Source organism: Kryptolebias marmoratus, linkage group LG5, assembly GCF_001649575.2.
Source record: "Kryptolebias marmoratus isolate JLee-2015 linkage group LG5, ASM164957v2, whole genome shotgun sequence".
In the NCBI taxonomy this organism is placed as follows: Eukaryota; Metazoa; Chordata; class Actinopteri; order Cyprinodontiformes; family Rivulidae; genus Kryptolebias; species Kryptolebias marmoratus.
Window position 1 is genome coordinate 26,120,443 of NC_051434.1, and position 12,276 is coordinate 26,132,718.

General features: G+C 37.7%; 1 protein-coding gene across 3 annotated transcripts in view; it reads right to left on the reverse strand.

Moving 5' to 3' along the window:
* The window catches only part of top2b (DNA topoisomerase II beta), a 79,541-nt gene that overhangs the window by 19,501 nt on the left and 47,764 nt on the right, over positions 1–12,276 (reverse strand). For all 3 annotated transcript variants that reach the window (XM_037975711.1, XM_037975712.1, XM_037975713.1), the window contains 6 exons: positions 9,490–9,624; positions 9,204–9,404; positions 8,919–9,114; positions 7,797–7,888; positions 5,268–5,423; positions 4,593–4,676 (listed from right to left, as the gene is read on the reverse strand). In XM_037975711.1, the coding sequence (XP_037831639.1) occupies positions 4,593–4,676; positions 5,268–5,423; positions 7,797–7,888; positions 8,919–9,114; positions 9,204–9,404; positions 9,490–9,624 (864 nt within the window). The remainder of the gene's footprint in view (positions 1–4,592; positions 4,677–5,267; positions 5,424–7,796; positions 7,889–8,918; positions 9,115–9,203; positions 9,405–9,489; positions 9,625–12,276) is intronic.

The following is a 12,276-nucleotide window of genomic DNA, read 5'->3' on the forward strand; positions in this document are numbered from 1 at the left end:
GCTGGAGGGACTATGTTTCTCGGCTGGCCTGGGAACGCCTTGGGATTCCCCAGGAGGAGCTGGCCCAAGTGGCTGGGGAGAGGGAAGTCTGGGTCTCCCTGCTTAGGCTGCTACTCCCGCAACCCGACCCTGGATAAGCTGAAGAGAATGGATGGATGGATGGCTCAGAGAAGATGGCATCGTTTCTGGATAGTGTTCCCAAATGGCTTCTTCTTTGCATGATAAACTTTTATCAGCATTCTTGAATGGCAGGATGAACCATGCTTCCAGACAATAATTTGTCAATGCAGTGATTTTCATAACAAAATTCGACCTGTTTTTAATGTAGAAGTAATGAAAATGTTAAATTGTCAGACATAAAGGTTGGAGCAAAGTGAAGGATGACTGCTCATCACCCTCCCATCCAGTAATGCTAGACACCACTTATTGTAAATAAATTACACACTATTATTTTAAATGAATAAAGTGAACTGTGGGGGGCAGATGCGCCAGCAGCACACTTCTGAGGCTGAGGTATTTCCAACTTTACGCATCTGTTTAATAATAATTACTGTAAAGACAAAAGCACTCAGGAGCTTGGTAGAACTCTGAAGCATATTTATTAAATAGCTGAGTTGCTACACATCAATGTAGTGCAATTTGATATATCTGGGCATCGTACAAATGAGGCCGTCCAATATAGCTGGCATGAAATGACTAAGGGATGACCGTCAAAAACCTGATCTGTCAGCCAGTTTTCTCTGAAAGGCTCCAGTTGCAAGGAACTCCAGCGTGGTGAGGACTTAAACTGGCACTGAAAATGATCAGCTCCTCTTAGTTTCCCTATGTAACGCTCAGGTCAGTTTAGAGTTCCAAAGTAATGGCCCTGGGCAATCTAAATCGGCCAATAAGCCAGGTATTATCATGTGCCAGCGGGTCAGCGTAATCCCTGAAAAAACGCTCCCTCTGAATTGGCAATGTCGTCCAACAGTGATAATAATTTTTGAAGCAGCCATTGTTCTGCAATTACGCATGACTTATCAGCTATTTATTAGCATGTGTCATTATCTAAACCTTGTCAACCTTACAAATTATCACACGTGACTTGTTTTGTATTAACACAGTGATCCATCAGTTTTCTTCTCAGCGAGAATGGAAGTGCCCCTTAGACAATTCACATGCATTTTATGTCTCACCGCTGTCTGTGCACCTCACATGTGCAGTTACTGATGCCTGTTTACATCAACACGTGACAAAAATAGAGGAAACTTAACAGTTTACATTGTATTGAGGTTGTTTAGATTATTTTTGAAGCATATTTTACAATAATACATTTGCAAGCGCCTTTCTAGACACCCAAGGACACTTCACAAAAGGTAAACACAATACGATACAAAATCGCATCATAAAAACACAGAATAAAAGATAAAAACCAGTAGAAATGGACAAAGAAACTATATTGACTGAGCTAACCTGAACAGGTGAGTTTTGAGTTGTGTTTTGAAGGTAGGAAGAGAGTCAATATTGTGGATGTCTAAAGGAAGAGAGTTTCAGAGTTGGGGAGCAGAGTGGGAAAAAGCTCCCATGGTTTCCCATGGTGCTGAGGAGGACAGAGGGCATGATGAGGTGGATGGAAGAGGAAGAACGAATGGAACGGGAAGGATTGGTGATGTACAGGAGATCTGATAGACAAGGAGGGGCAAGGTTGTGGATGGCCTTGAATGTGTACAGCGGGATTTTAAATTGAATTCTGAGTATGACTGAAAGCCATTGGAGTTGCTGTAGGACAGGGTGATGTCAGAGCATCACCAGGGTTTTGGTAATAATACAGGAAGCTGAATTTTGAACCATTTGAAGCTTTCAGAGGGATTTGTAAGGGAGACCAAAGAGAAGAGATTTACAATAATCAATACAGGAAATAAGACTATGAACAAGGATAGAAGTGATGTGCAGAGTAAGAGAGGGGCAAAGTCAATTTATGTTATGTAGGTTGAATTATGCAGGTTGGGTAATAAAACTGATGTGAGAATGAAATGAAAATTAACTCCTGGACTCTTAATCTGAGGGTAAGTGGAGGTTAAGGAGCTGTTAATGGTGAGGGATAAACTGTTGACTTTAGTTAGGGTGGATTCAGTACTAAGGAACTCAATTTTGTCACTGTTCAGTTTAAGGAAGTTTGAAGTGAACCAGGATTTCATTTTAGATAAACAGGAAGTGAGGGATGAGGGTGGAAGTAAAGTGTGGTGAGGTGGATAAGTAGAGCAGGGTGAATTAGCAAAGCAATGAAAGTGGATGTTGATTTTATGAAAAATATTGCCAAGGTGAAGAAGGTAAGTCATGAAAAGACGGGACTGCAGGACAAATTCCTTGGGCACATCTGAAGTGAGAGGGAAGAAGTGGGATCAGAAGGAATTGGATGAACTAAGTACAGCCAGTGAGATAAGAAAACAAACAATCAAGGGGTGTATGGATGATGCCAATAAATGAAGATAATGTGAGATATAGTATCAAAAACCGCACTCGGATTAAGGAGGATAGGGAGGAAAAGTAAACCAGATTCCACTGCCATGAGAAGTGTATTTGTAATTCTCAGGATTTTACATTATGTTGTATGAGGTTAAATGTGGTTCAAATTTGTCACTTGGGTTTAAACCATAAATGCTCAAACTCATAAGTAAGCTTTGTGTTCAAATGCCCCTTGAGTTCATAAAACAGAACTAAGTCATATTTGAGTGTATTTAGGTGAGTTTCTCATGACAGGTCAAAAATGTGAATATATTTAAGAACAGTTTCACACAACGTTTGTTTTCATACAGTTGTGGTCAAAAGTTTACATACACTTGTAAAGAAACATAATGTTATGGCTGTCTTGAGTTTTCAATAAGTTCTACAACTCTTATTTTTCTGTGATAGAGTGATCGGAACACATACATGTTTGTCACAAAAAACAGTCATAAAATTTGGTTCTTTCATAAATTTATTATGGGTCTGCTGAAAATGTCACCAAGTCTGCTGGGTCAAAAATATACATACAGCAACATTAGTATTTGGTTACATGTCCCTTGGCCATTTTCACGGCAACTAGGCGCTTTTGGTAGCCATCCACAAGCTCCTGGCAAGCTTCAGGTCGAATGTTTGACCACTCTTCTTGACAGAATTGGTGCAGTTCAGCTAAATGTGATGGTTTTCTTGCATGAACCTGTTTCTTTAGCACTGTCCACATGTTCTCAATGGGGTTTAAGTCAGGACTTTGGGAAGGCCATTCTAAAACCTTAATTCTAGCCTGGTTTAGCCATTCCTTTACCACTTTTGATGTGTGTTTTGGGTCATTGTCTTGTTGGAACACCCAACTGCGCCCAAGACCCAACCTTCGGGCTGATGGTTTTAAGTTTTCCTGCAGAATTTGGAGGTAATCCTCCTTCTTCATTATCCCATTTACTTTCTGCAAAGAACCAGTTCCACTGGCAGCAAAACATCCCCAGAGCATAATACTACCACCACCATGCTTGACAGTAGGCATGGTGTTCCTGGGATTAAAGGCCTCACCTTTTCTCCTCCAAACATATTGCTGGGTGTTGTGGCCAAACAGCTCAATTTTTGTTTCGTCTGACCAGAGAACTTTCCTCCAGAAGGTTTTATCTTTGTCCATGTGATCAGCAGCAAACTTCAGCCGAGTCTTAAGGTGCCTTTTCTGGAGCAAGGGCTTCTTTCTTGCACGGCAGCCTCTCAGTCCATGGCGATGTAAAACACGCTTGACTGTGGAGACTGACACCTGTGTTCCATCAGCTTCCAAATCCTTGCAGACCTGCTTCTTGGTGATTCTTGGTTGACTCTTGACCATCCTGACCAATCTCCTCTCGGCAGCATGTGATAGCTTGCGTTTTCTTCCTGATCGTGGCAGTGACACAACTGTTCCATGCACTTTATACTTGCGTATAATTGTCTGCACAGTTGCTCTTGGGACCTGTAGCTGCTTTGAAATGGCTCCAAGTGACTTCCCTGACTTGTTCAAGTCAATAATTCGCTTTTTCAGATCCACACTGAGTTCCTTTGACTTTCCCATTGTAACTTTTGTAGCTGACTCTAATCACTGGGTCAAATGAGCCCTATTTAAATGGGCTCATGAGAAGTCAACAGCTGTAGTCAATCAGAATCACTTACAAGAAGTGAAGAGGCCATGACATGAAGCTAATTTGATTGACACAACNAAAATTGACAAATTTTGTTGCTGTATGTATATTTTTGACCCAGCAGACTTGGTGACATTTTCAGCAGACCCATAATAAATTTATGAAAGAACCAAATTTTATGACTGTTTTTTGTGACAAACATGTATGTGTTCCGATCACTCTATCACAGAAAAATAAGAGTTGTAGAACTTATTGAAAACTCAAGACAGCCATAACATTGTTTTTTTACAAATGTATGTAAACTTTTGACCACAACTGTACATCATAATGTCTGCGTGGAATATTGTGTATGCAACTTTTTTGTGCTTACATACATAAGGGGTGATTGAAACCTTCCACATGGAAGATGACTACTGTAGTATTCACAGCTGCCCCTTAAATACATTCTATTCAGTTTCATTTGGTCTCAAACACTAAACTTACATCAAGCTTTTCAATGAAGACAGCCAAGTCGTCCTTCCACAGATCCTCTGGGGATTTCCTCTGCAGATCATGGAGTTCACTCCTCTGCACAGTGATGTATTAAGTTTTATCAGACCACACATTCTCATATAAAACTGTACTTCTGAATTAAAGCTATAGAACAATACTGTAATTTCTGCACTATAGGGCACACTGGATTATAAGACTCACTGTCAATGAATGGTCCATTTTCGAACTTTCGTCATATATAAGGTGCACCGGACTATAAGGTGCATCCTCGTGCAAGTGCACCTCCCAGTTTTTGTACCTTCACGCAGACAAAGATAATCAAACGGTTCAAAACTCACGGAAGAATACTGCACACGCCATGCACAGAGCCCTGCGCGACACTACAAAGCGTGACAATAACTGAGCTTTAATGCTGCAAGCGGTGCGGCTTTGTAGTTTACCAAAGTTGTACTAAAACATTACGACTTCTTTCATATATAAGGTGCTCTGGATTTTAAGGCGTAGTGCCGTTTTTTGAGAAAATTGAAGGCCTTTAAGTGTGCCTTATAGTCCGGAAAATACGGTACTGTTACATGACCTTGATAAATAACTACAGCTACCTTATCTACGGTAATTAAACTATAAAGTCCTAAAAAAATTGATAAACTGAAAAATAGTGATTGATACCTTTTGATCCCTCTGTTTAAGCAACTCTTCTACCTTCTCTTTAGTCAGACACCAAAGAGGCATGTTGAGGATGTAGTTGAAGTTTGGGCCTGAAGAGGAGCCTGAGTCCGTTGTACTGTCACTCTCATTTCCATCAGGGTAGTCTTCCTCCTGAGCCTGTCAAAGAAATGCAGAATTTAATTAGGTAACCTTAAATAACCAACAGTCAGATAATATTTGATACTAACAGGAATATATCCAGGGTAAAGGTCAATTAAGAGAAACCCCCAAAGTTTGTGAGATAATTGTGACTACATCCTTCTAAAAAGCTGGATGAATAGATGGCCAGGACCAAAAAATATGGGCACGATCCACCATAGATTTTCCACGTTCTCTCCAGCAGCACATTTCATAACAGCTCTTTTTAACAACAAAATAAACAAGCATGTACACCGTCCTATATCAAGACAGAGCTGAGTCTCTAAAAGAGGACAAGTGGTAAAATACTGAAAATGCACCAAGAGTGTTTCCCTCTCCATGTGGCCCAACATTTACAGGAAACAGTTTGGTGACAGAAGCATAACCTTTAAATCAGAAGCACAGTATTATGACTCTAAACTGGTCAGCTGCTGTCATGAACTGTCCACCAGAAGCTTTTAAAAGCCAGGAATCAACTTAACAGTCTGAAGAATAGACTGAAGTGAAAATACATTTCAGAGCTTCTAAATGTGTCCACTGCACTCCATTTATAAAAACTTAGTTTGAATGATTATCTCAGAAACGTGTGTGCAGCTCATTAAAGTGACCTATGTGCTGACCGGATAACACAAGTAGATATGTGACTAAAACAAATTCATGTTTACTCCTTATTAACTGCATTTACTGATACATGTCTGGTTAATGAATAGACACTCTAATCTTACAGAAACAGTAATTTGGTGTTTTTATTTAAAATAATAATAATATTAAGAAATTCATTATTCTGGTTTTTTGTGTTCAAAAACAGTTTAACTTAATGATTTATTTTAATCCTAAATCCCAACTTCCCTTTGTAACATTTCTCTTAAAAATAAAAACATAATTTTGACCATCTCCGTGAATTATAAAATAAATGTCCTGAGTTTGAAATTTGAGAATTTTGACATCCTTAATTTGGAGAATCAACATAAGTGGTTCTACTGGCCAAATCTGACAGTTTGTAATGGACGACATAAATGTCCGTTCATTACAGACACCCTCTACCCCATTAATATAATAATTGGTTAAGTAATTTTCTGACTGCTGAGAAAACAATTTGTGCATTTTTAAAATGAAGAATCAGGGCTTAAAGAGAATAAATGATGAGTCCCTCAAAACTCAGGGTTAGCTCCTAATTTTTATTTTGTTTTATATATTAATAAAGTTTGTGAAGTGTCCAGAATACCACAGTTTCTATTGTTTGCAGATGACTTTTTTTTTTGTTCTGGGAATGATTTAATAACAATTACAGAAAGTATGGTTTGTGAGATGTTTAAACTTAAAATGTGGTATAATGATTATAAATTATTTATAAATTGGAATAAAACAAAATTTATGATTTCTGAGAACAGGAAAAAAGATGATTTAATCACAATGTCTATTAATGAAAACTCAGGTGAAAGGATTTCTGAAGTTAAATTTTTAGGTGTTATCCTATAAATTTAATTGGAAGTCTCAAATAAAGTATATAAATAGAAATTTGTGAGAGCATTGCAGTTTTAAATCAAGCTAAGAAAAAGTGTTTTAGAATTTTTAACACTACATATTTTGTATTATTCTTTCATTGTTCCCTTTTTGAGTTATTGAATAGAGGCTTGGGGCAACACATATGTGACTAATACTAAAGTTCTGTTTGTATTACAAAAAAAAGCATATTCACAGTCTGTTTAGGAAATCAAAAATATTGAAATTTAAACATTAATTTAACTTAAAACTTTATTACTTCTGTAAAAAGCTGAAAAGAAATTGTTGCCAGATAATTTATAGATGGTTTTGTTTCGACATGCAACGATGGAGATCATTGGAGGAAATCAGATTTTAAAAGCTTATTTGTACAAACTTTACTAAAGCTGGTGTGTTTATCTTTATATGGAGAAAAAACATAACAGAGGTTTAAATATTAATTAATTAAAAACTCCAGAAGGAAAAAACAATGAGATGTTATGAACTCATGGTATATTAATATGCAGGACTGATGGTACTGTTTGCAGATCTGTGGATGAATATTTATGAAAGCATGGTCAGATGTGATTTGTTGATTCATTAAGAAAAGGGCAGGTTAAATAAGATTTGTTTTCTTACTGCTCCCTTTTCATTCCATTGAACTGTATGTAATCTTTTAGATCTTTGTTAGATTTTTGTATCTGTTGCCATTTATTAAATTGGACGGGCGAAATAAAATAAACTGAAATATTTATGGAATACTTACAAAGTAAAATTACAATGTTACCAGCTCTGATTACTCTTCCTACACCTTTTCTTTTCTCTTTAACTACAGGTGTGTGCTGAAGTTTTACAGCAGCTCTGTCGTACCTTCTCCTGAGCCTTGGCCCAGGCAGCAACAGGATCCGACTCAAAGCCTTTCTGCACCAGCATGCGGATGAGTTCACGCTTTGATTTGTTCTCTAAAAAAAAGAAGAGGTTAGAAAAGACTGAAAGCAATGGGGGCATTGCTTTAGTCTTGACAAAAAACATAAGATACACAGGCTGGGCTTATTTTAAATTATTTATACTGATGAACACTTAAGGCTCCATCATACTCCATAAAAAGTCAAGAAATCGATTTGCGGTCACATGGTTGCAAGACCTCCTTCTACAGCAAATAAAAAGTGTTTCCTCCTGCCGCCTTCTCAACTCTCCTGTCCTTGTTTTGCTGGAACAGTTGTTAAGACAGCTCTATTTTCTAACAGTCTTGGACAGCTGTTTCTCAGCAGAGGAGTAGAAACAAAATGGCTATTAAAGCTCACCGGCCTTACAGCATAAACATGTCCACAACAACTTCTGACAAATCAAACGATATTTGGTGCAAATCCCTATGAGAAAAGGTTTAGCCAGGGCCTTGTGTCAAAGTGGCGGACAAAGCTGCTATGAAAACAAAATGAATTTTCGTTATGCAACCACATGAATGAGAGCAGACTTTGTAACTTCTCATGGAATATGATCACAGTTTAAGACCAAAGTTGTTAATTCACAAAAAAATTGAAGATTTAACTAATAAACAGTTTATTTATTAGTTCAAACTTAAATACAAGTTTTAGTAACAGCTAAAGCTTCTCAGACAATATATATTTGAGAAAATGATTATTTAAGGACTGCGACTTAAGATCCTGTCCATGAACACCTTTCCAAGGAAACTTTCCATGGCCAACAAACCAATCTTTTATTGTCAGCTAGCTTGAAGTAGTTCAATATCGGCCTTTGAAAACTTATTAGTATAGCTTATTAAAAATTGTCAAAGAAGCTACTGTTTAGGAAATAAAATCTGTAAACACTAATGTTTCTCCAGACTGTTTTAATTTTTCCATACTTATCCAGACCTGGAAAATACTAAAATCAAATTCTGTACTTTTACACTCTTTTTTTTTTTTTTTTTTTTAAGCGTGTGTAGAAACCCTGGGGTTAAAAGTAGCTCTTTAAGGATTTTCAGAACTTTACCAATTGATATTTTTCCTTCAATCTTCTCCAGTACAAAACGCGCCTGGTTGGACAGTTTGGCGGCCTCTGATCCCAGGCTACCCAGCAACCAGTCCTTCCTCAGTTTGTAGTAGTGAAGGCGAAGTTCAAAAAACTCCTTAAGGATGTCTTGGACTGAATCGTACCTCTTCAAACAACCCATGTGATCAAACAGCACCTAGAAATGAAAAAGTTAGAAAAAAATATATATAACACACAGCATACACTTTTAAAAACAATAAGTAGTTCTGATCCTTTTAGGTTTACCATAGAGTTGCAGGTAAGACTGGACTGCAGTTTGAAGACTTTGTGGAGGCCAACTGCCTCGGCTTGAGCCAACTTCTCCTCGGACATGCGAACTACAAACTTAACTGTTGTATCTGTGTGGTATTCCTTATAATCGTTGATGAGAGCTGGGGTTTTATCAGTGCCCTGCAGCATTGGCTCCAGGACCGACTCTTTATAGGCCTGCAGTTAAGAGTGAAAATACAGAACAATGACACAGCTAACATTCTTCCATACATACTTTCTGAGAACAGAAGCTGGACTGTACCTGTGTCCAGGTCCGGACAGGAAGCTCTGTGATCTCAATGGTATTCTTATCCAAGACCGATACTTCTCCACTGACCAGATACTGGTTGTGTCCCAGCTCATGGATCACTCCTTTGTAGTTTTTGTAATTGGGAAGCTGTATTTACATAAACACACAAAAATACACAAAAGTTTACGACTGAGTGAAATTTTGACATACTAGATTTTTATTTCATGAATCAAAATTTTATGCAAAAACGACTGATTTCTAAGACAATAAGAAAATTTGGTCACCAAGAAAATTTGTTTGTGGCTCCTAAATTTTTGTTTACACTGTTGTGTAAATAAAAAAAATCAGAATAAAAAGTTTTAGAAATAAAGTTGGGTACCACTACATAACAAGGGCCCCTATAAAAAGGACTTAAAGGGGATGGATTTGGATTATTTTAGCATTAACAGCCTAATGCAAAAATGGACTGTTTCACCTAAACTAAACCACCAGTGTTTTAAAAAGAAGCCCAGAGGCCTCTGTTGATCTTATCAGACCAAGAGGAGCCAACATACTATACTTTCCCTTCCAATAATAGGATAATAGTTTAATACCCATAAACTAATCACTTTTGTTGACTCTAAACAAGAGTCACACCCCTCACTCGAAAAACAGTGATCCACCTTTGTCAACTCTGTTATCACTGATGAAATTTACACTCTGAGAACCAATCCACAAAGATCTGTTTAATCTCAAACTGACAATGCCTGGATTTCTATGAACTTTAAAGAAAATTAGGTCTAGAAAGAAAGTAGCACATTGCCCCCTTTTTGGGAAATTCAAAGTTCTGGTCCATCCATTTTGGAACTTTCTGATCAAATGCCAACTTTCTAATCTGCTAAAACTAAGTTTCTGCCCTACAATCTTCATGTTAAAGTGTGATATTGTGCTAACTTTTTTTTTCAGTGACAAGAACAACCACAGGTTCTTATTTTAAAATTACAAGAGTCACACATTTCATCTTTAATGTTTTTATTCGTCTATATGATTTCTGTTTTGCTTTCATTCATTTGCGTGTTAGATGTCATGTGAGAACATTATTAACATTATTTTACTGTGATATGCTACATGTGTAAGTAAAACCCACTCAGTATCTCCCATCAGGTTACAAAAACATATCAACGTATAATGTGTTTTCACAGTGCTAAAAACCATGATTCATTGAGTTCTAAAGGATCAACTTCATGTGAGAAAATTTAATTTAATCACTGATCAACTCTGCTTCCCCTTTTGCTAATTAAATTTAATTTTGAGGCAGAAAAGGAATGCAAAGATCTGATCGCGTTTAGTATTTTTCTCTTGGTCCAAAGCGTCAAAACTCCCCCTCCTAGAAGGGTTACTGCTCATTGGCTAAATGAGCACCGAAAACTCCCGCCTTCTTTTGAGAACCGCGGCTCTGATTAGATACGGCATACAAAGCCCAACCCCTGGCTTTGTTTAAAAGTATAGCACAGCTCTTTGTTTATTGTTTATTGTTTTTCTCTCTCTCCGCTGCACTTTTTTTCCTTTGTTTTGTTTTGTTTTCACATTTTTCCCAGTTAAGTAAAGTTTCATTGTTAAGAAGATTTTTTTTCTCAGTTTATTTGGGCAATCGCCATTGACGTTAATTTGGTAAGTTAGGGAGATAAGAAAACAATCAGAGTTCAAGTTTAAACTCAACTGCATCGTCTTCGTGGGACTCCTCATTCCAGCTTCACTCTAAACCACACCCTTTGAACGTCGACCAAAACAAATGTTAGATAATTGCTCATAGTGCTTAAATGCAGGAAGCTTCCTGAAAAAATTTTTGTATTTAAAATCTAATTTATGAAAAACTGCATTTGATCTTGCCAAATATTGAGCTTGCTTCAATTTATGAACAGTGTTTTATGTTTTATAAATTGTTTACAAACTCATGAATAACCTCTAAAACAATAATGCAGGGGCCCTTATTGTGAAGTGGTATCATCAGCTGCTCAGTCCAATGACATTAACTCTTCTGAGTCCACGGACGGACTGGCGCGTCCAAGTCACATGACCGAATTAAAACGCTCTAGCTGGAAAGATCCGCCCTCTCAGAGAATTTTGTTTTAATTTGTGTCGAAAGTCTAGACTTCAAGTTTTACATCAGTTTTTAAATTATCTCGATAGGCCAAGGAAATCCAGAGTTATGATAAAATATTCACGACACATATTTTTCTTTGTAAAAAATCATTGTTATATTTGCAGCGCGTTAGAGCGAGAAGCGCCAAAACCAGGGAGTTTCCAAGAGAAAACTCCCCCATCCTCCATCCACCCCCAACCCAGCCAAATGAAAAAACACCCCCTCCTCTCCAATCTGACGAAGGCTCAACGTTATCTGTCAAGTGACCAAAAATTTACAGGAAGAAGAAGGAGGCGCAAAAATTAAAGGAAGTTCGGCTGTGCCAAAAAAAAAAAAAAAAAGGCGAGCGTGAAGGTGAGTTATAAGTTTTGTGATATTTATCGTGTTTGGATTTTATAGTTTGGGTGTAGTTTAGTGTTTAGTGTTAAATTTAATCAGCTTTATTGTGTTTGACTCAAAATAATGAGATGAGGCCCAGAGATGATGGAAGGAGAAGCTCAGAGGCAGAGGGGGAGATAAAAATAACAACAACAACAATAATAATAATTAAAGCTGCAAGCAGCGTTGGACGGCCCTCGCAGCTCAGCGCCGCTTCGGCCTATTGCGACCGCGGGAACCCTGGCGACCGCCCTCTACGCTCTTGCGCACTTCCCGTGCATTTCTCGCGCACTTCCCGC